We start from the raw sequence: 24,312 nt of genomic DNA, 5'->3' as shown, positions 1-24,312 counted from the left end.
GTCATTCTGACCCCGGTGGGCGGCAGTCGCTGCCCGCCTGGCGGGAACCGCCATTTGGCCGCTCCGTGGTCAAAAGACCGCGGCAGCCATTCCGACCTTCCCAGCGGGAAGGGGGCCTGCAACACTGAAGCCGGCTCCGAATGGAGCCGGCGGTGTTGCAGGTGTGCGACGGGTGCAGTTGCCCCCGGTGCGCTTTTCACTGTCTGCTAGGCAGACAGTGAAAAGCAGGCTGGGGCCCTGTTAGGGGGCCCCTGCACTGCCCATGCCAGTGGCATGGGCAGTGCAGGGGCCCCCAGGGGCCCCTAGACACCCGTTACCGCCAGCCTCTTCCTGGCGGTGTAAACCGCCAGAAACAGGCTGGCGGTAAGGGGGTCAGAATTCCCAAGCGCCGCCATGGCGGATTCGCCCAGTCGGGGGAAATCCGGCGGGAAACCTCCGGACCCGGTTTTCTGACCGCGGCTTTACCGCCGCGGTCAGAATGGGCAGGGAAGCACCGCCAGCCTGTTGGCGGTGCTTCCGTCATCCGCGGCCCTGGCGGTCTTTGACCGCCAGGGTCGGAATGACCCCCACAGTGTCTAAAATGTCATCTGTCATCTGTCATCTTACCTGCCCAACAGCTTTCTTTGCACAAAGTTGCGAAAAGGTACAGCTTAAATTAATACTTGAAAATCCAAGATTTCACCCTTAACTAAGTGCAAAAGTGCCCAACATTCGTGCCTAAGGGACAGATCCATCCTCAATTTCCAGGATACCCAGGAGATAAATATACATTTAAACTGGAACAATCTACACTGTCAGTGGTGTTTTGTGCACAGTGCTTGGGAGGCAGCTAATGTTACAGTACATTGGCTCTGACATGATTAGGTGGGAAGAGCATGCAGGAAGGCCAGAATGTACGTTATGTAGCTGAGCTTCATCACTCCCAAAGGATAGGGTTAGATCATAACTAGGCTGTCCTGTTCTCACTGTTTATTTTATGTGGGTTTCAGTGGTGTTTTCTCAGTGTTTTTGAAACCAGTGCTTATCAGGGTTTATTCATCTGCCTAACCCTCCATGCCACAGATAGACAAAACTGTTTTTTTCCAGTATTGATAAAACATGTTTTTTTTACAGTGACTGTTATTAAGCACATATGTAATTTGAAGGAGAAGTAATATAGTGCCTATCCCAGTGGTTGTGTCCAATGGACATATGTTAGAATGTTTAACCATAGAAAGTTTGGTTTGTTTATTGCACTCTCACGTTCACATCTCATTTCTATTTGACTTGGTCCTTTCTACAGGGTCACCTCAAACCTTTTGCATTCACCGCCCTGTTTTCTGAACCCATTTTTGTTGGCTTTTAGGACTCTAACTAGTGCTAAAGTGCTTGTATTCTCTCCTTAAAATGGGTAGAATTGGCTTACTCCCTATTGGCCTATTTAATGTACATGTAAGTCCTTGGAAGAGTGTTACTACATGTGCCCAGGGCCAGGAAATTAAATGCCACTAGTGGGTTTACAGCACCGCATGTATCACCCACATAACTACCCCTTTGAACATCACTCAGGCCTGCTACTGCAGCCTATGCTGCCATTACGACCTAGCAAAACAAACCTTTTGCCAGGCCTAATCCTTCCTTTTGCTAATCATTAAGACACCAACATGGTTGGGTGTTGAAGACACCATGAAATGGGTGAAATAATTTTAACGATAATTTTTCACTGTGAAGGGCCATTTGGGTTTAGGAAAAGTCCAAGTTAGTAATGTGTATGGTTTGTATTTATTAGATACTTGTCTCTCCGTTAGTCCTGAAGAGGCCCAAATGTGAAGGGGCCGAAAAGCGTTGACTTTTTATTAATTGGAGAGGTTGCAAGAAAAATTGATTTGACCTACAAGGATTTCAGATAACATCTCTTTTGAAATAACGATGGAAGGAAAAGAAGATCAGAGATGTGATTAATTAGGCAAGCATCTCCTATATGTGGATTTATGTTATTATTAATGTAGATAACCAGATTGATTTAAAATATGTAGAGCTGCGAAGAACCTTAAATATATGTTTTTATGGATATAGGTCTTTTTGTCTATAGGTTTATTAGAATGGTGTTTTTGATTGGCCTTGATGTTGGAGAAGAAGAATGAAATTATTAATTGTGTAATTAAATTGCATTTTCAAGGACTGATTTATAGTTTCATTGGATGTGAATTAGTATTAGATTTTTTCCTACAATTTGACCAATTGTGTTCATATACTGAAAAGCACAGAGGGCAGGGTGCAGTGTATTTAAAATGTTAGGCATGTACTTTTAAGTTTTACATGTCCCAGTAGTTAAAAACTCTTAAATTTATTTCTCACTACTGCAATGCTTACCTGTTCTGTAGGTTAACATTGGGTTTCCTGATCACATTTAAAAAGTGAAAACATTCAGTTGGAAGTAGGTGGGGATATCAAGTTTGGTGTCTATGAAATTGTAATTAAAATAACTCCTCAATGGTAAAGCAGGATGTTTAATCACTATTCTGAAAATGGCACTTTCAGAAAGTTGTCACTTCCTGTCCTAACCATGTCTTACTTGCAGCCTGATATTGGGCCACGTGATGAGGTGCAGTTGGCAGTTGGTCTTTGTGTATTTCTCCCAGAAAGTGAAACAAAGGGGAGATAGGTATTGACAGGATGGGCCACTCTGAGTTAAAGGGGGGGGGGGGCTAGCTGTCACCTACCATTCTTGTACATCACAAAGGTTCTGCCTCAGCACTCTAACAAGGGATGTATCACTAATTTTCCTTGACACCAGACAAGCTGGGGGCAGGACAGGCATGCAGGGGATGCCTGACACCGCAGGGGGGGGTAGAAAATTCAAAGTGGACACCAGATATAAATGTTGAACCCTTAGACCTAACTCGTAAGCACATTTCTGGACTGTGGACTCTGCCAGAAAGAAGGGCTGCTATGCTGCTGTGTTGACCTGCTGCCCTGTTGTTTTTTTGGCTTGAGTTAGAAGGACTGGACTTGCACCTCTAAACCCAGGTCCCCAGAATGACTCCAAGGGCTTGTTGGCTGGTCTCCTGATCAGAAGCTTCAGGGAAATAATCGGCTTCCAACAACCTTTAATCCAGCACCTGTGCTCTGCCAAATGTGAGTCCTGCCCTCCCACGTGGTGCCATCTCAGTCCTGGATTCTTGGATGTGGGCCTGTAGGTGCTCTGTCAGCCCATCTATGGATCCAGCAGAACGGAAGCATCTCCTCTGTGGTGCATCACCCTCAGAACTGGTTCATCGCCTTTGCTGCATAGGCTTCTTCAACACAATGACTTGGCAATGCCCAGCGCATCATATTGGAGCCGACACATCCCTCGACAGGACATCACTTCACCCAACATAGCCCATCAGATCCACTGCTGCACAAACCATCTCCATGTAAGGATATTTTCTCCTACTTCACAGTTCCTCAGAACCATTGCTGCACAACGCATCTACTCACCCGGAACTCTCATCGCCTCTGCTGCGCTACACATTCTCGACATTGGATTCCGCATCTCTTAGCAACTAGGATTTACGGTACGCCTGTTCAGTGGACCTAACTGGGTTCCTGTAACCGGCCTGTGCTCCATCGAGGTCAGCCTGAACTTGTTACTTTGTTCCGGTCCGCAAGTGACCAGATAACCTCAGTTGTCGCTCAGTGCTTTTTAGCGCTATTTTCACATGAATCTTTAAAATTGCATATCTCCGATTCTACTGGTTAGATTTTTGTTGTTTTGTACTTGATTTATTTATTAGAACGTGCTCTATTTTCCAGAATTGGTATGGGATTTGTGTTGTGTTTTCACTTTATTACTGTTTGAAGAGCTGCATAAATACTTTAAATATTTCCTCTAAGTTAAGCCTGACTCCTTTGTGCCAAGCTACCAGAGAAGCACAGGTAAATTAGGTGTTTTCGTATGGCTTCACCCAAACAAGGATTGTGGTTACTGCTTGAGTGGGGTAACCCAATTTCTTTCAATTACCCTCTCTCATATCTCATTACCTCTCACACTTGCTCTGACAGGACTTTGTTTTGTTTACATGGCTATTAATGGATTTAAAAAGTAATAGTGTTTATTCAAATGTTTTAATAAACAAATTCCTGGACACAGTTAGGGATCATTCCCTTACTCCTTATTGACCTATAATCAATACTGATTTGTTAGAAAGGGGACTGCTGTACCAAAAGGTTTATCCATATGTGTATGTAGGGGAATATGATAGTACATATTGGCCATGATGTTTATGAGTCAGGCATTTCACCAACTTTTGAAAGAATTAAACACGGTCAAACATCAAATATGATTTAATATAAGACCAGATATAAAACATGCTTCTAAACCCAGCACTTTAAATCCAAACTCATAAGAAATGGAGGAAACAAAAGAAAGAAGAAACAATATTCTAGGGGTATTCCTAAAACCAAAACTCAAGAAGAAGAATATTAGACCAATTATTATTCCTGATACCTTGTATAATGAAGTTGCTTTGTGTTGGTCCCGGAGGAGGGAAATAAAAATCCCTAATTTTCCATAACTTCCCTTTCTTTGAACAGCATTTTATTTTGTTGTTGTGCAGGTGTTCATCACTGTTTATTTGTTTCGAAAGATGAGGGGGGTTTCTCTTTTGGTGGGGTTTTATAATGAATTATAGTGTTAAACCTAAAAGAGGGTAGCTTTATTGTAACAAAGGCTACAGTTACCTAGCATGTGACAGAAAGCCCTTTGAAGATATGAATAAAATGTATCGCTTGCAGGATTTCAGTGGGTGGCAGCATTCAAAATGGCAAATTTCTATGCAAACCAAACCTTTGCGGTTTTATACTAGATATCAGTAGGAGTTTGGACCTAACAAATTTCAGGTTTCTGCCAGGGTGGGAGTTTTGGATCTTATTTTGAAAATGCTTATGGTGATTGTTCCAGAACGGTCAGATGAGCATAATATGTGAAGGATTTGTAATTGATTGAAACCCTGCTTCTGAGGTGACTAATTAGGAGAGGCAGACTAAGGCCCATATTTATACTCTGGTTTAGCTGGATTTGCGTCATTTTTCCTTACGCAAATCCGGTGCAAACTCCATATTTATATTTTGACTCTAGACCCATCTGGCGTCAAAATATTGGAGTTATCGTCATTTTTTTGCCTGCGGAAAACTACCTTGCGTCAATGAGATGCAAGGTAGGCGTTCACGGGCAAAAAATTACTCTGAGGCCCTTGCGCCTTATTTATCCCCCCCATGCAAAAATCATGTACGGGAGGAGGAGGGCCTTAAATAATGGCGCTAAGCCTGCCTAGCACCATTATTTAACGCCTGGGTATGGGCAGGCGTTAGGGGACCTGGGGGCCATTTTCCATGGTCAGAGACCATGGAAACAGCCCACAGGTGCCCTTCCCTGCACCCAGGGACACCCCCACCCACACCTGGAGGACACCTAAGGATGGGGGACCCATCCCAGTTAAGTCCAGGTAAGTTTTTTGACTTTTTTTTTAAAAGTGCCGTAGGGGGGCCTAACTTGGGCCCCCTTACATGGCACTGTGCCCAATGGCCATGCCCAGGGGACATAAGTCCCCTGGGCATGGCCATTGGACTGGGGGGCATGACCCTGTCTTTAATAAGACAGGAGTCATGTCCATGGGGGTTGTGTGTCAAAGAAATGACGCTAGTCAGGTTAGAGTAATTTTTGTTACTCTAACCTGACTAGCGCCTTTCTTTACTGCACAATCTCCAGTTTGCCCTACGCCTCCCCTACCCCTCCCCTTAGCGCCGACTAGAGCCATTTCTTAAATATGGCACCCGGCTGGCGTCCTGGAATGGCGCTTAGCGCCGACTAGAGCCATTTCTTAAATATGGCACCCGGCTGGAGTCCTGGAATGGCGCTGGCTGGCACTATACTTTTTGACACAAACCTGTGCTAACAGAGGTTTGCATCAAAAAGTATAAATCTGGGCCTTAGTTCCTGGTAGAATAGCAGAAACAATTGTGTGTTTGCATGCACAGCACTCGATTTAAGATAATGAAAAAGTGGTACAGATTTATCAACGTGGTTTCTTACTTTGACAAGTTTAATGACTGCAATTTTTCATCACTTCTCTTTGTTACATCTAGAGCATCGGTAATAGAAAAGATTATATATAATATGTGCAGCATTAGTAAACTAGCAATATTAATGTATGATTATATTCCTTACAGGGACTTGGGTCACATTTGGAGGTCAAATTTCTGATGAGGTAAGAAATATTTGCTTTTTACGAGAATATAGGTACATTACTGTATGCCTAAAGAACATATTGACTTATATCACAAAACTTTATGTTATGTTAGGTTATTAGCTTTTTGTAGACTTCACACTACTTCATACCCCTGTCAGGGGTAGTCACAGAACATGGGTAACAAGAGACCTGCAGCGATGCATCAGAAATGTTTGCACCGCATCACAAATTTCACGATGATGGTGATGCATTGTATTTATGATACAGCGCTCCATGGCGTAGGGCCCCAAGATGCATCAGAAATACTGACACATCCGAGGTAAGGATGTCACAAGTCATCCACAAAAAAACTGACACATTGCTGAAGTTGGTGTCAGAACTGATGCAACTTCAGAAATGCATCAAAAATCTGAGGCGATGCGTCAGTTCAGATTGACGCGTTGAACCTAATGTTTTAGGACCAATGTAAAAGACTGTAAAATGGTGGACTATCACTTTCTACACTTTTACATTGGTCCTGGATGGCAGAGATAATGTATGAAGTCTGGCTACGTGTCACAATACAGTGGGCTTAGTCAACATATGTGTGTGGAAAGACCTGAGTATACGTGACATAATGAGTGAGTGTAATGTAAGGGAATATAAGTATATATTAGAATGTGAAGTAGCAATACATTTATTACCTACCTTATGTGTGTACTTACCTGTTGTCCTTTGAAGTACGAAGACCTGGACTTGGGGACCCCTTCCTCCATGGAGAAATGCCAATCTTGGCCTGCCCCTTGCAAAATGTACACAATGTCACATTGCCTTGCTGCAGGGGATGATAGGATCATTGGTGCAATGCTCCTAGGTTGTCCAAGGGGTCCTTCAAAAGATTTTCACGTGTAGACCTACTCCAAACAGTGGGGTGGTGCAAAAAAGACATCTTCCAGAGTGTGAAATGACTTCAACTGGCCAAATTCCAGTTTTAAAGCCACTGCGTCAGTCCTTACACCTGGGTTTTGGTGGCGTAGGAATTCTGACGCAATGTAGGCTGTGCTTAACACATCTTGAAGAAGCCTCAAATGGAAAAGATTTTGTAAATATTACTGTGTCACTTTTTCTGATGGAATGCCCATTCTGCATACATTAAACTTCATGTGACGCAGCTGGGTCCCGTGCAGGTTTTTTCTCATGCAGGGCCAGAGAAAATGCCGCATATAGCCAAATGTGTCACTTTGTAAATATGGGGAAAGCACAGCACCAGTGCTGCGTCAAAAGAAATTACGCAGAGGCGGCACAAGCTCCATGTAAATATGCCCCCTGATGTATTCTAAAAATCAACACAACAAATGACAGGAGCCAGGCCTGACGGTAGTGTCACCTTAAGATTTTGGGTGCCACAGGCAAAACATATTTGGGGGCCAGTGCATGAAAATAATATTAATTTTACTACCCCCATCTCCTGCTAATTGAGGCCTTCAGAATGCCAAATAAACCCAAATTATATTTTAAACTTCAACAGGGCGGAGAGACACAGACAGCGGTAGAGATAGACAGAGGGAGAGAGCTAGGTTTAGGCAACGAAATAGGAAGACAGGGATCAACTAGAGAGAAAGTTCACTTTCCCAGGTGGCCCCTTGGAAGGTGTGGGCCCTGGGCAATCACCCACTTTGCTCATGTCTTAAAACTTCTCTGCCTCACGGGAGAAATGATACCAGCAGCTTCCTGAAAGGTATTCTTTAAGTGCCACCTAAAATGGCCGAGGTCAGGCTCTTGTCAGAGTTTGACCCGAGGGAGTCCTACAGTTTGGAGGAGCAGACTTCAAATTTTCTTCCCTTCCCAGTAGAGCATCCTTCAACACAGGTGGTAGCTTGAAGAGATGGTGGCTGAAAGTAAGCTGCAAATTGTGTGATGCATTGACATGGTACTTCTAATGTAAAGGCCTATCGCCAATGATGCCCTTAGGGGTGGTATGTCAGGGACAGCTTAATCAGACATACTCTTAAAGTTTTCATAAAGGAGCTAAATGATAATGTTTGACTGAATCATAGTGCTTCTGGATTGTGTAAATAGGAAAGGCAGAATCTATTGTGTATGGAATGTCATTTATTTGAGCATTTCCATGATTTGACAGCTAAGGGAGCTGGTTAGCCCACTAACCATAACCTTATCATTAACCTGTGCCTGGTAAGAGCTAGCATCTTTTATCACATCCTAAATCCATTATTGTGTAATCTCTCCCCTTCTTCTTTTTCAGCGATAGACATTTATCTTCAGATTACATCTAGATATCCAACACAGGTTTCCTTAAAAACAAAGAGCTGCATAAATATTTTCTACAGAATATGTCACCTTGCACTGGAAAATGTGGACTTAGCCAGATCAGCTGTTTTCTCATCAAGGACAGTGAACCTGGCCATCATCTGATTTGTTAGTGATCTCTACTATCTATATTCATCGTCCCCATAACAAGAAATGTTAACTGATGTTGAAGGCATCTGGTCGGCCTGTAGCTTCAGTCTTTATGTCTGACATGCTTATATTTGGTTGAAACTGTATCTGGGTCAGGTCTCTTTCTTCGCTCATAATAGGTTGATGAGACAACCTTTGTAGCAACAAATGGAGCACTCCACTCTATTGTCATATAGGAGACCAGACCCCATGCAAAGAATAACCCCGTGCAGGGAACAGAACACCACTGTTTACCTGAGGAGATACCCATTTTCAGTATGAGGTGCCAAGAGTTGATTAGACACTCAAACTAATTTCAAGCAAAACTCTTCCTCAAAGTATGTCCCAAATGATCTTCACATAAATCAAAATATGTAGGTGATGCAGAAGATTTCTAAGGTTGCGAATATACCCTTGGGAATCAGAGTGAGAATATGTTGGTAACAGACATTTAACTATTAGATATTGTGATGTTAGTAACTTGTCCGAAAGTAGACCAACAGTGTCTGGTGATATAACCACAGCCACCGTATTGATTACCTGCCCCCAAACGCCCTGCTGATGTATGCAGACAGACTTTGCGAATACTACCAGTTAACTACACACATGCCAAGTCAGAAAAGTTTGAAGAATTAATAACTTTTCTTATTTTAAACACATGCCTCAAAGGAGGCATTATTTTTGGATGCAAATCCTGTCTACCATTGTTAGCAGATAGGCCTTTGAGCCAGAAATCATTGGTGGTAGCATTAAAATGCCTGTATACCATCCATGAAGTGCCTCCTTGACTCAAAGTCAAGTTTTGTAAAGTAAAACCAAATAAACATTTTATGCTGGTGATCTAAACCCAGCATAAAATGTGAGTACATCTACCCGTTAGTGTAGTTTTGTACAGACAGACAAAAACGTAACAGCAACATTTAATAGGGTCATTCTGCAAAATACTAGCTATCTCATACGTAACAGTTCCCTTTAGAATAAAATGTGTCATGTATGCCTAATGTAGAGGCCGTGTATGGATAAGCCCTGCTATGGTTTAAAGAAATAAAAATGTTTGACTTGAAAAGCTACTATTATGTTCTCCTAAAAACATGAAAAAGGCTTCACTGTCGAGGCACCTCTAAAATAGATTACATTGCCACCCACTTAAGTAGCCCTTTCAAACATGTCTCAGGCCTGCCACTGCATACTGTGTGTGCAGTTCAAACTGTCATTTTGACCTGGAAAAATAAACCTTATTCCAGTCTCAAACTTTCCCTTTTCATACATATAAACCACCCCTGTGATAGGCCCTCCCTGGACAGCCCAGAGGGAAGGGTGCAGTTTATTTTACAAGTAGGACATGTACAAGTTTTACATATCCTCTTAGTGAAAAACTACTAAATTCATTTTCACTAACGACAGGCCTGCCTCTCCCATAGGATAACACTGGCATTACCTTATAAAATTAATAAACTGTAACTTTTAAAAGGGAATAAATAAACAGATTAACAGTTCTTGTTTGGTTTCTTTGGAACTGTAATGAAAAACCCCCACAAATGGTAAAGTGGGATTTTAAATTACAATTTTGAAAATGCCACTTTTAGAATGATGGCATTTTTCATGCCTTGGCCATTTAGTGCCTGCAGTCTCTCTCTCGGTCACATGGCTGAATGTAGTTGGCAGTTGGGCTTTGTGTATTCTTCCTAGACAGCCACACTAAATAGAGAACTTAGAGGAATGACTGATGTGATTCTTTGGTGCCATAAGAACTGCTGCTATGATGCCCTGCTACTCTGCTGCTTTTCTGCCAGCTGCACTGCTTGCTGAGAAGGAAGAATGGACCTGCATCCTTTATCCCAGGCTTAAGTCACTTCAAGGATCAGCCAGCTGGCCTCCTGTCTTGAGCTACAGGGACATAGAAAGTTACAGAGGCTTCCTTCAACTGCCCAGCTGACCTGCTACTTGGACCTGTAACTGGACCTGCCTGAGCCCTGCAGGCCTCTGCTGGAATGAGGCCTCAGCTCCCTAAGTGGTGCCCCTCAGGTCCTGGCTGCTTGGTATGGCTCAGTTGAGTTCCCCTAAAGTTTTTAGGCTCTTTGCAACTATGAATGGACTTGTTCCTGACAAGATCTTGCCACCCACACCAGCCTCCAATGCCAAGTTCCGGTGAACCAACTCTTTGAGCTGCAGCATTGTCCGCTGCAGTGACCGCGAACGTGAAGCTTCAGCCCTGACTGTCCACTGCGGCAACAGGATCTTAGCACTACAGCAATGACTATCCTCAAGGCCCTGCCAACTATTAACACTACTTTGATGGACATCTGTAAAGATCTTCATGTTTCCCACAGCCCCTTTCAGTGGTAACAGAAAACTTGGCGCTGGACTGAGAAGGTAACTCTTTTAGCGGGACTATCTTGGGCCCTGTATCCAATCTGCGCTCCATCACAGTTGGCCTGAAATTGTGACTTTCCCCAGTCTTGCATGACCAGATAGCTGTGAGGTGGCTCTCTGGTCTTTTTTGGAGCTATTTTCAGTTAAATCCATAATTCCTTTTCTACTGATTGGATTATTATTGTTTTAGAGTTTAATTATTTTTAAAATGCTGCTCTATGTTCTAAGTTGGTGTGGAGTTTTTCTTGTGCTGTGTTTTACCTTTATTACTATCTGAGGTGCTGCATAAGTACTTTACCCATTGCCTCTAATTTAGGTCTGACTGTTCTGTGCCAAGCTACAAGAGGGTTGAGTAGAGGTTAATTTGGGGTTTGCTTGTGACTTCATCCTGACAAAAATTGTGGTGGTGCTGCTTCAGAAGGGTTTCACCTCCCTCAACGAGTAACCCGATTTCTTACAAGTATACTCTGCAAATGGTTGCACTCATGCTCAATAACTTATTCACGTACTCACTCTTGCCTATTGCCATGCTGCCATAACTGGCTCCATTTGCAGTTGGATGTCACTGAAACTTTCACCCTTCCCTATTGATATTCACCAAAAACAATCATCAATGTCCATCATTTGAGCCCCAAATCCACAAACTCCACACCCCCTGGAGAATAGGTATTAATACGCAGATTGAGACACTTCTTGATAGCTAACCTCTGTGGAAGGTGGTAGGCCATCGCTGCTTGCTCAGAAGACCTCGGTTTCAGGTTAATTGTTTGACTAAGCTTGACACCTGCTTTGCCAGCTGCCTAATTGCTGAAAATGTGGAGAACTGAAGGAAGATCCCAACAAGTCTGAAGGAAAGAAGCAACTATAACACTTTAGTTGTTGTTGTGGGTCTGATAAAGAATTTATGGTTGTTACTCATGAGAGAATACATTGGAGTTTTTGTTTGCTGAGTCTGAATAGGCGATTTGTTGCTCATCTTACAGTTTGAGATACCAGTCCTGCAAGGTCTATCTCGCAGTATCACTGAGGGATTATTGATAATAAAAAGATATGAATGTACCCCGTAAACTGGGAGAGAAGTGTAGGGTTTCATAGATTAAAATAAGAACTGATTTGAAGAGATTGGAAGAGACATGTCTGAATCAGAGAACTATTACAGTACGTAACAAACAGTATACATGTACCTTGTAATACAGATATCCCTAATATCATTTATCAGAGTCAGAAAGCTTGAGGTGGTTATTGCGATCGTGTCATACATTGTGTTTTCTCATAACCTCAATTTCAACCTTGTAGCAGCCGTGACATTAAACTCTTTAGTGGATTGGACAGGAGGATTCTTGTGATGGGACACATTAGAGCAGTTGTTTTTGTAAATATGGCCCATACCCACTCTGAAATTCATGGCAGCCACTGGGAACTATTTTCATATTCTCCAATAACCCTTATGAATATGCCAATGCATATCAGCCAATCATTTAGGATATTAATGTGGAGTGTTGACACTGCATTCACACAGGATGAACAGATGAACTTCTTCAGAAGGAGAGGTGTGAGTGTCCAAAGAGAAAATGATTGGGCTATTGCGCTCTCCAGTTGGTGTCCTCAGATAAATAATTGTAATAAGGCCTGGAGATGATGACCAGAGATGATTTGTATAAACATTAATTACTTCACTGTCATAATGCATTTTGATGTAAAGCTAAATGTATGAATATCTCAGATGCTACCTTTCTTCCTGTCTTGAGCCCACTGATGGTTCTTTAATTATTGTCTACCGGACTAATATTAGGCTGGATATGGGATTTTGGCATGTGTGTTTGAGGATGTGGATATGTGTGCGTGACAATGTGTGTGTGTCCAGAGACAAGTTAAATAGTTACCTAATGATGCCCTAGGGTGACTGTATACTATATAATTCAGTGAGAAAAAACACATGATATATATGTATATTAACCCACAGGGCTCTTACTGCTTTGCCATGTGTATCGTATTGGTTGTGACCAAGCTGAATTAAAGCATGCCTATAGGAATTTGGGTTACTGGTTGACGGGGTGAAACCGTCCTCAGGCAGCAACCACAATCCTTCTCATGGTAAAGTCACAAGAAATCCATAAATTAACCTGTTCTCAACCCTTGAGTAGCCTGTCACAGAGCTTCCAGGCTTAACTCAGAGGCAGTATGTATAGTATTTGTGCCACCTTTCAAACAGTAACACAGTGAAAACACACACAAAAGCAACCTGCAACAGAGTTAGAAAAATAGAGTATTTTAAAAAATAAAACAGCATCTAAACAACAAAACTCCAATAAGTAGAACAATAGATATACACTTTTAAAGATTTCAGTAAAACAAAGCACCAAAAGGTATAAAGTAGCAACTGTGACTATCTAGTTACACCGGACCAGGATAAAGTGACAATTTCAGACGTACCACAATGGAGCATGGGCAGACTACAGTCACTCAGTTACGCCCGTTGAACAAAGTGCTTGGGAATATATTTATAATGCCCTAGCACCACCTTTTGCCACATTAACATCAAGGAGGCATTCCATGGGCATTGTGGTGGGTGTTCCCACACAACATCCATGGATTTTGACGCTGACACAGATTTACAAATCCACGCAATGGCAAAACCTTACACTTCCCCAGAGCAGGCGTAATGAGGAGAAATGTTTACATTTCTCCTTATTTTTTCCTCTTTCTGCGTGTTGCATTCTGCAGCATATCTAGCTGTTCATGATTGTTTTTGTGCAGGGAGGTGCCACTTCCTGCACAAAAACAATCCTGCCTACATTGGTGCTAGGCAGCAATTTGCATGCCAGAGCAGAGGAAAAGGACAATAATTCACTGTATTTCATTAATACGGCCCATTCCTGCCCTTTTATCTAGGCGTAGGGCAGTGTAGCAAGAAGACTTGCCACACTGCCCTATGCCAATTCCTCATGAGTTATGACCTTTGTTTTTAGCTACACCTTTGACCATGCCCCCACACTCACTGCCCTTTGGTTTGCTAATTTTTCATCATCGTAAAAATGATTTGCCGTGGAAATTGGGGATGCTTATGATTGTTGTGATGAAGCGTACCACGGTCTAGAAATATTTGTAAGGAGGGGTCCTTACAAATAAAAATGTTTGAGAGGGGGTTCTGGCATCAAAAGGTTTGATCTTGAAATCCACAAGTATCCTTCCTTCCCTGCCCTGCCATATCTACAGGGGATATGCAGCTCTTTGTGTGGAGGCAGGACACATCCTATTCAGGTGTAAGTGGTGTGGTGCCCAGCTCCATCCCTCCCTTCCTGCCAGTGATATCCCATCCAGGTCCACCTAAGCTCCCTATGGTGTGTGTGGCTAACTAGGAGGAATACACAAAGCTCAAATGTCAGCTACACACAGTCACGTGAGTCTGCAGGAACTAAATGGTCAAGGGGAGAAATTACAACTTTCTAAAAGTGAAACACACAAAAGGTGATGGAAGTCTACTTTCAATAAACCTAACCACTGGCAATAGCTCAGAGTAGCACTCCATCCTATTGTGCTTTTGCTTACCTTGTCACTTCAGTTTGGACCCAGCTATATGCAAATCAGTCTTGACCGCACTCCAGTGGGAACAGTCCAGCCCGAACTGCCAAGCCAGGTTCTCTCTGAACCAGAACACAAGCATCCCAGGACTGGTTTTGCCCAAGTTATGGACTCATCAGCCAGGTATAGCTTGGTTTCAGTGATACAGTGAGCATGAGACCCACTTCTGGGCATACCCATGCTACTTAGGACGGTACATAAAACACACAAAAGGTATTGGGAGGCTGCTTGCAATAAATCAACCACTGGTAAAATCTCAGGACAGCACTCCAACCCATCGTTCTTTTGCTCACCATGCCACTTAGTTTGGACCCCACTATATGCAAATCAATCTTGAAACCTGAACTAGAACACTAGCAACTCAGTACCGTTTTGCTGTAGGTATGGGCTCATCAGCTCGTTACAGCATGGTTTCAGCGACACAGTGAGCATGAGATCCAAGGCTGGACATACCTTTGCCACTTAGGGCAATACATGAAACACACAAAAGGTGATGGGAGGCTGCTTACAATAAGTCTAACTACTGGCAATAGCTTGGGGGTTGCACTCCAAAACATCAATCTTTTGCTCCTTGCGCCACCTCAGTTTGGACCCAGCTATATGCAAATCAGACTTGACCATACTCCAATGAGAACAGTCCAGCCCATACTGCCAAGCCAGGTCCCCTCTGAACTGGAAGACAAGCAACCCAGGACCAGTTTTGCCCTAGTCATTGGCTCATCAGCCGGTTACAGCTTGGTTCTAGTGACATAGTGAGAGTTGGATCCACGTTTTGGCATACCCTTGCCACTGAGGGTAGTACATGAAACACACAAAAGGTGATAGGAGGCTGCTTGCAATTAGTCTAACCACTGGCAATAGCTCGGGGTAGCACTCCAACCCATCATTCTTTTGCTCACCATGCCACCTCAGTTTGGATCCAGATTTCAAATCCGTCTTGACCCTGCTCCAGTGGGAACAGTCCAGCCTGAACTGCCAAGTCGGGTCCTCCCTGAACTGAATCAAAAGCAACCAAAGACCGGTTTCGCCTTAGCTATAGGCTCATCAGCTGGGTACAACTAAAGTGAAACTAGTCCAGGGTTGTTTGTGTTCCGTTACAAGAAGACCTGGCTTGGCAGTTCGGGACATATAGAAACACACATATAGTGCCACTTTACCAGGGACTTATAAGTAAATTAAATATGCCAGTTGGGCATAGTGCAATGTTACCTTGTTTAGGAGGAAGTGCATAAGCACGTTAGCCCTGGTTAGCAGTGATAAAGTGTGCAGAGTTCAAAGGCCAGCAAAACGAGAACAGCAAAAATAGAGAAGGAAAGACAAAAGTCAAGGGAAGACCACCCTTAAGCTGACAGGACTAATAGAACCTCATTATGTAAGTGCAGGTTTACCTTTCAACCACTGCTCACTTACTGGATGACTATGTTTGGTGAGGAATAAAACATAGATGGCTAGTTTTGATGAGTCGAGGAAATTAGAGATTTGGGCCTATTGACCTTTACCGTGAATCTGGCAGAGAATTTCCTGGGAGATTTTGGAGAGAACTCTTAAAATCTTCAGCCATGTTTTTAGACAACGCATTAATTACTTATGCTTGTTCAGAAATACATGTGCTGCTTATAACTAGCAAAGGGCAAAATTCCTACGAGTTAAGCAAAATGAAGAAACTTGACCCATCTCATTTTCTGACTGTGAAGCAGAAATTGACCACATCTGCTCCTCTGTGGGTCGAACATTAGCCTAAAACCAGCGTTTTTCAGCAGCACTGTTAGGGGCTAGGCAATCTACATAACTTAAAGTTAACTCCATTAACGTAAATACTTTACCGAGACGCTAACTTGGAAAGCAATTTCCCCAACAGGAAAGTCTGTGTGCAGTGTCTGCAGGTCCTTCCTGGCACTCTAGCAGGCAGGTGCCACAAGCTTCCCCACTGGCAAAGTTACTTTCAAGAGCACTGTCAGAGGCTGTCCAGCGTAATTACCTTAATGTAATTTCCGTTTTTGTAATTACATTATCCAGTCCTTGACACTGCTGGATAGCACGAGAATTCCTCATTCTGTGCATTTCTCACCCTACAGACTGATGAATTCTTGTTTGGAGGCAATTTTGAATACATTACTCTCTGTTTTCAATCTGGTAAGTAGATGCTAAAATGGCAGAATTGTCCACCATATAGCATCCACTTAGCACAGAGTGAAAAACACGAAATTACATCCACCCCACCAATAATCCCAGGTACCCCTGATTTAACATCTAAAGGGTAAATCGTGCATTACCTCTCACACAATGAAACAACAGCAGTTTCACAACTTTGAGTGCGAAACATGGTCCAGGTATGCTGTCTTGCAGACAAAGTATGGGTCCCATTGGTAGAGCGCTAATGGCTTTTATCGATGTAAGCCCTAAGTCACAAAGTTAACTTACACTTTTGAGTAATTTACAACTTTTGCTATTAACAAGATTTCCGTGTACATTTATTTCAAAAGTGTATTTTACATGTCTCCACCAAACTGAAAGGCCTGGTGCTATATACACTTTTGATAAATTTACACGTTTGAGTAAGTTCTCTACTTTTTGGCTATTTACAAAATGACAGTGTACACCTGTGGAGTAAATTTACACTTAGATTTTCTGAATAGCCAAAAAGTTCTAACCTCACTCAAAAGTCTAAACTACTCAAAAGGGTATTTCACTGAGACCTTTCAATTCGGTTTTGGAGTAAATGCACAGTTGGATCTATGAGTAGCCAAAGAGGAGTAAACTTACTAAAAAATGTACATTATTCAAAAGTGTAAACTATTTTTGTAAAACAGAACCCTTGGATTCCAAGTGACCATGACTTTTTTCTAGTCTTGCAAATACACCCAACCAATGTACATCATTTTCAAAGATCCCATTGAAAACACTTATGGAAATTTGAAAACTGCAATTAGTGTATGAGCTGAAAGGTAGCAACTCAGTTTTATTGAATGTCAAGCAGGGTTGGTGGGCATGCATATCTGAAAATTCCACCATTGTAACAATATGTTGATTCGAGCAGTTTGTAAATAAAATAACCGCAGAAGTCCAACATTTTCTTTTGAAGCCCACTTCTAGTGCTGCTGTGTTCAAGGGTTATTAAATACCAAGTCAGGGGAGTCATGAGTCCACTGCATGCCTCTTTCAAACCTCACCACACACTTCATATTCCTTTACGTCATCCTTGAAGGCTTTCTTCACCTTTGCTACCTCCCTTTGTACCTGTTTCCGGATCTTTCCTTTCTTCATTTTCCATGTTTGCCTTCCTCTTTCTTGCTTTGGGTCAAAGTAGGATGGTGAAAAATAAGTCCTGGTCGCCAAAAATGAGGTGATGCCCACCACCTGCCACAACCGCCTCAAAGAAAGTATTGGATCCGGCCCATACATCTTGTTAGCATTTCAACTGTGAAGGACTCTAAACATACAGTATGTTCCTGATGCATGGAAACAATGAACAGGGCAGCTTTGAGAGAGAACAACATTAGTCAGAGCAGATGACTCTTAATATTTCTCATAACCTTTAAGGGTGTTAGTCATCAATTTGTTGGAGCTTTGTGACATAACTGATTTTACTTCCTTAGACTGAAGAATCTTTGTGAGAAACTGGAAACTATGTGGTTATCTTAACCTTTAGAAATGTGTAATTTAGCAAAAGGTTATAGTCACATTGCCTTAAACTAATTACTTTTACATTGTAAAGAGGTATTACTGTGCCACTTTGGGGACAAAGAAATAATGATACATCAGCAATACATAAATGCAAGCCTGCACCAGAAAACGCTTTAGTGATTCTTACCACAGCGTGGTCAGCAGTCCTTCCACCTTACTATGTTACTAAGGGAAAAAGCTACTCATTGGCTGCCCTCCCTACTTTTACACTTGGCAAGGAAGACTGCTCTCCTTTTTTATCTCATACTTACTATAATACAAGCTGAGATAAAATTGGTGCCCTTAGCTCGCTCAGAATTCTCTTATGGGATACAGAAGCTACTTAGTCATTCTTTCACTAGTTTCTGCTGCCTTTGAAACCACAGAAAGGGATAAGCCTATGTGTTGGCATCATCTCGTCGGTCACTGTATGTTCTTTACATATAATGTTGTCTAGTAGTGATGCCATGCACAGCATGTACACCTCACTTGCACAGTAGTGGAAAAACACGCCAACGAACAACTAAATGCCAAAATCATACACTTACAGTGGGTAAAGTATTTATAGAGTACCGAAACAATAATAAAGTTGAAGTTCCAAACAATACAAATCCAAAACAAATAAGTAAAACAACATAATATTTAATAAGCAAAATGACAAAAATGCAATAAGGGGAACTTGAGACATTATGTTTTAAAGCTTTACGTTTGTATAGGGACGAGAAGCACAAAGTGCCAATGATAGTTAATGATTACGGCAGAACAGGACCTTGGCACAATTTGACAGTGATGGCAAAGGAGTGTGGTTTGGATACACTAACCAGGTTTGTCCTGGTCAAAGATCTTTCCTTCTGACTTTACTTTAGTCTTTTAGGTCCCTATCCACCACAGGAGCACACTTCAAAGCCTCCAGGACCTCAGGGGAGGCACTTAGGGCCATATTTATACTTTTTGACGCTAAACTGCGCTAACGCAGTTTAGCGTCAAAAAAATTAGCGCCGTCTAACGCCATTCTGAAGCGCCATGCGGGCGCCGTATTTATAGAATGGCGTTAGCCGGCATTAGCCGACCGGCGCTGCCTGGTGTGCGTGGAAAAAAACCACGTACACCAGGCAGCGCCGGCGTAGGGGAAAATGGCGTATGGGCGTCTCAAAATGGGGCAAGTCAGGTTGAGTAAAAAAAATCGCCTTAACCTGATTTGCGCCATTTTTTTACGACGCCCATCCCCCATTAACATGACTCCTGTCTTAGCAAAGACAGGAGTCATGCCCCCTTGCCCAATGGCCATGCCCAGGGGACTTCTGTCCCCTGGGCATGGTCATTGGGCATAGTGGCATGTAGGGGGGCACAAATCAGGCCCCCCTATGCCACAAAAAAAATAAAAAAAATACTTACCTGAACTTACCTTAATGTCCCTGGGGTGGGTCCCTCCATCCTTGGGTGTCCTCCTGGGGTGGGCAAGGGTGGCAGGGGGTGTCCCTGGGGGCAGGGGAGGGCACCTCTGGGCTCATTCTGAGCCCACAGGTCCCTTAACGCCTGCCCTGACCCAGGCGTTAAATTCAGGCGCAAATGCGGGGTTTTTTGCCCCGCCCACTCCCGGGTGTGATTTTTGCCCGGGAGTATAAATACCACGCACATGCCTGGGAGTCATTTTTTTAGACAGGAACGCCTACCTTGCATCTCATTAACGCAAGGAAGGTGTTCACGCCAAAAAATTACGCTAACTCCATGAACTTTGGCGCTAGACGCGTCTAACACCAAAGTATAAATATGGCGTTAGTTTTGCGTCGAATTTGCGTCGAAAAAAACGGCGCACTTTCGGCGCAAACGGAGTATAAATATGCCCCTTAGAGACTCACACTGTGGAAGTAGAGTCCAGTCCAGTTACCATTGACCAGCTGGACAGATGCAGGAAAGACCTCTTGCAGCTTGTTGAATCTCTGGAGCTTGAACAGAAGGTCATCCCTTTGACACTTGGAGTCAATGTATTTGTCCTGGGAACATGAGAGAGAGCAGGTTAAGTCTTCCAGGGCTCCTTTCAATCTGCAAACAGAAGGTTCAGTTCTCTTCTGATCTTCCTCAGGCCCAGGAGTATTCTAAAGTGGGTGTCTTGATGTGCCACATTCATGAATGGCACACACAAGCTAACTAACCAATGGGGTGAAGGTTCCTGGGGCTAACACTACCCACTTTTGGTATTTTCAAGATGGCCAAAGACATCTGTCACACTTAATGTGGGCTCTGAAGGTGAGGGTGGTTTGGAGTGTACATGGTACTCCCAGTGTCCTCCCACGTCTAACAACAAAGTCCAGTTTGATGCAGTCCCAATACTCATAACAACCTCAGAGACAAAAGTCTGGCATAACAAAGTCGAGCTTGTAGCAACCAGATACTTAATACACACAAATTGTTTTGGCATTTTATTCTTTCCTTTCAAGTACACCCAAAATGTTAAATGTAAACCTAGCACACCTTTCAAACAGGCTGTGACACTGTGATGTCAAAAGAGACCAATTGTGATTAGGGCCTGACTGGCTAAAAAGACATCAGAAGGGCCCTGCCCAAGTGTCAGCTAACATTTGTCTGTGACAGGGGGTACCGCTCTGAAGTGCATCCCAAGTGTCACATGAAAAGCCCCAGCAGACCTGTCAAGCAGGATGTAGCATTCAAGCAGGACTTGACACTTTAATGTCAAAAGGGACCCTCAAAGCTCTGCTTTCATGTTCTGTCAGCTTCAGAGGGGTCATCTCTTCTCATTCAAGTCTACCTCTTGCTATACTCCTGGGAGAAAGTTCACACCTCTTTCACACCTATTTAAATACTTTTTACTGGCTGCCCAAAGTTTGAAAATTAACTGCAGATTTAGCTTTCAGAATCTAACTAGGTTAGAATTGCTGTATTTTGCACAAAGTTCTGTTCATTTTAAAAACTGGATTTTAACTGCTTTTAATAACTGGTTGTGGGTTCTGAACTGTGGCCCACATTCTTGCCCTTTAGAAAACTGAAGGGAGGACGCAGTAACTAAAAACACGTTTCTGCCAAAAATCAACCATTTTTATATATGTGGACAACTAGAGGCGCCATATTAGGGCAGTGCACGCTGTAGTTGTTACTTGGCCACATGTACAAAATGAAGCACACACCACAGAGGCAACAGAACTAGGCTGGAATTGCTGTATTTTGCACAAAGTTCTGTTTGTTTTAAAAAACTGAATTTTAACTGCTTTTAAAATTGTTTGTGGGTTCTGAACTGTGGGCCACACTCTTGCACTTTAGCAAACTGAAGGGAGGCGGGAGCAGTTAAAAACACATTTCTGCCACCAATCGAGTTTTTCTATACATGTGGACAACTAGAGGCACCATATTAGAGAAGTGCACACTCTAGTTGTTACTTGGCCACATGTACGATACGGGGCAGGCTGCACAGATGCAACAGCACTAGGTTAGAATTGCTGTATTTTGCACAAAGTTCTGTTCATTTAAAAAAACTGAATTTTATCTTTTTTTAATAATTGTTTGTGGGTTCTGAACTGTGGGCCCGCTCTTGCACTTCAGAAAACTGAAGAGAGAAGGGAGCAGCTAAAAACACATTTCTGTCAAAATTCGATTTTCTTCTATATATGTGGCCAACTAGAGGCGCCATATTAGGGCAGTGCGCAGTCTAGTTGTTACTTGGCCACATGTACAAAATGAGCCATGCTGCACAGTTGCTCAGTGGATGCACACAGCGTGCATTCCGCTGGCCCGCCAAAGGCAAGCCTGTCTGCGACCATCAGCGACTCAGAAACCAGCCATGCTGCCCATTGTTTCCCAGAAGGTAACCTACTTAAAAATTTGGTAGGCACTATCTCTGGAGTTTGGTCCCTGGGAAAAATGTGATGTTGTACTGCCTTTCGTTCCATTGCTTAGTAACCATTCTTGCCCTCAATGTGATTTTCAGTTCACTCCCCTATTTCTGGATAGGTCTCTTTACCCTTGTAGGGACACAAGAAAGGCAAAGCTCAGTCTTCGGCAGCCCTGATCAATGTCTGATCTTTGCAAAAACACGCAGACAACATCTTTGACCTTCAGAGCAAGGGCAAGCCTGATAAACCTGAACTATTATTTTTTATGGAGATCTGGCTCTCCGAGTCTTCTAATTACTCTGGATCGCCAGCCGGTAGGGGAGGCAGAATAGCCATAATTCTCAGGATGACATAGACTGCCAGACTTTCAAGAGTAAGAGCCTGGTTGGTGCAGAAGCAATGGGTTTCTGTGTCTCCTTGTCTCATCAGCATTCCATGGCAGGAGTATTAATTACCAGACTTCCAGGGCTAGCTGATCCAATTTCTGAAATTTGTAGGGAATGCAATAGCACACTTGGCACTGAGATATGCATATTTTATTCTTTTAGGGGAGTTTAATCTCCAGATGGGTTAGGTGGATAATAATGAGGTGTAAGACCTGGCATCCTTAGGGTGGTCTTACCCCAGAGTTTTTGCCTTTTACCTCCTGTTTGTTGCTAAATCTTTTTCTTGGCCTTAGGCCTCTGAGCACTGTACCACTGCTAACCAGTGCTAGAGTGCATGTGCTTTACTCCTAAACCTGGTACCATATTGCATCCACAATTTGCATATTTAATTTACTTGTACATCCCTTGTAAACTGGTATACCAAATACCCAGGGCCTGTATATTAAATGCTACTAGTGAACCTGCAGCACTGATTGTGCCACTCACTTAAGTATCCCTGTAAACATGTCTCAGGACTGCCACAACAGAGCCTTTTTATGCAGTTCACTGCCATTTGGAGTTGGCAATTAAAACCTACTGAAAAGCCATAAACTCCCTTTTTCTTACATATATATCACCCCTAAGATAAGCCCTAGCTAACGCATAGGGCACGGTGCCATGTAAGTTAAAAGCAGGACGTGTACTTTTAAGTATTACGGCCCATATTTATACTTTTTGACGCTAAACTGCGCTAACGCAGTTTAGCGTCAAAAAATTTAGCGCCGTCTAACGCCATTCTGAAGCGCCATGCGGGCGCCGTATTTATGGAATGGCGTTAGCCGGTGCTAGCAGACCGGCGCTGCCTGGTGTGCGTGGAAAAAAACCACGTAGACCAGGCAGCGCCGGCGTAGGGGGAAAATGGCGTTAGGGCGTCTTAAAATGGGGCAAGTCAGGTTGAGGCAAAAAAATCGCCTCAACCCGATTTGCGCCATTATTTTCGACGCCCAGACGCCATTTAAATGACTCCTGTCTTAGTAAAGACAGGAGTCATGCCCCCTTGCCCAATGGCCATGCCCAGGGGACTTATGTCCCCTGGGCATGGCCATTGGGCACAGTGGCATGTAGGGGGGCACAAATAAGGCCCCCCTATGCCACCCAAAAAAAAATAAAAAATATAAAAAATTATACTTACCTGAACTTACCTGAATGTCCCTGGGGTGGGTCCCTCCATCCTTGGGTGTCCTCCTGGGGTGGGCAGGGGTGGCAGGGGGGGTCCCTGGGGGAGGGGAGGGCACCTGTGGGCTCATTTTGAGCCCACAGGCCCCTTAACGCCTACCCTGACCCAGGCGTTAAATAGTGGCGCAAATGCGGGGTTTTTTGACCCGCCACCTCCCGGGCGTGACTTTTGCCCGGGAGTATAAATACGACGCATTTGCGTCGCCGTCATTTTTTTAGACGGGAACGCCTTCCTTGCATCTCATTAACGCAAGGAAGGCGTTCACGCAAAAAAATGACGCTATTTGCCCATACTTTGGCGCTAGACGCGTCTAACGCCAAAGTATAAATATGGCGTTAGTTTTGCGCCGAATTTGCGTCGAAAAAAACTACGCTAATTCGGCGCAAACGGAGTATAAATACGGGCCTACATGTCTTGCTAATTAAAAAGTTCCAAAGTCGTTTTTCATTACTGCGAGGCCAGCTCCTCTCATAGGCTAGCATTGGGAATTTCTTAAAATACTTTAAAACTGTAATTCCTGATGAGAAAGGAGTAGTTGCATCATGTTTGATATAATTGGAATGTTAATGATAATTCCTGTTTACCAATGAAGTCGGATT

General features: G+C 43.2%; 1 protein-coding gene across 1 annotated transcript in view; it reads left to right on the top strand.

Annotated features, from left to right (window-relative positions):
- The window catches only part of KCNAB1 (potassium voltage-gated channel subfamily A regulatory beta subunit 1), a 522,245-nt gene that overhangs the window by 312,391 nt on the left and 185,542 nt on the right, over positions 1 to 24,312 (top strand). Inside the window, exon 3 of the mRNA XM_069213297.1 lies at positions 6,193 to 6,230. Within this exon, the coding sequence (XP_069069398.1) occupies positions 6,193 to 6,230 (38 nt within the window). The remainder of the gene's footprint in view (positions 1 to 6,192; positions 6,231 to 24,312) is intronic.

The sequence above is a fragment of the Pleurodeles waltl genome, chromosome 11 (genome assembly GCF_031143425.1).
Source record: "Pleurodeles waltl isolate 20211129_DDA chromosome 11, aPleWal1.hap1.20221129, whole genome shotgun sequence".
Taxonomy (NCBI): Eukaryota; Metazoa; Chordata; class Amphibia; order Caudata; family Salamandridae; genus Pleurodeles; species Pleurodeles waltl.
Note: the sequence above shows the minus strand (reverse complement) of the source record. Positions and strands in the feature narration are given on the sequence as shown.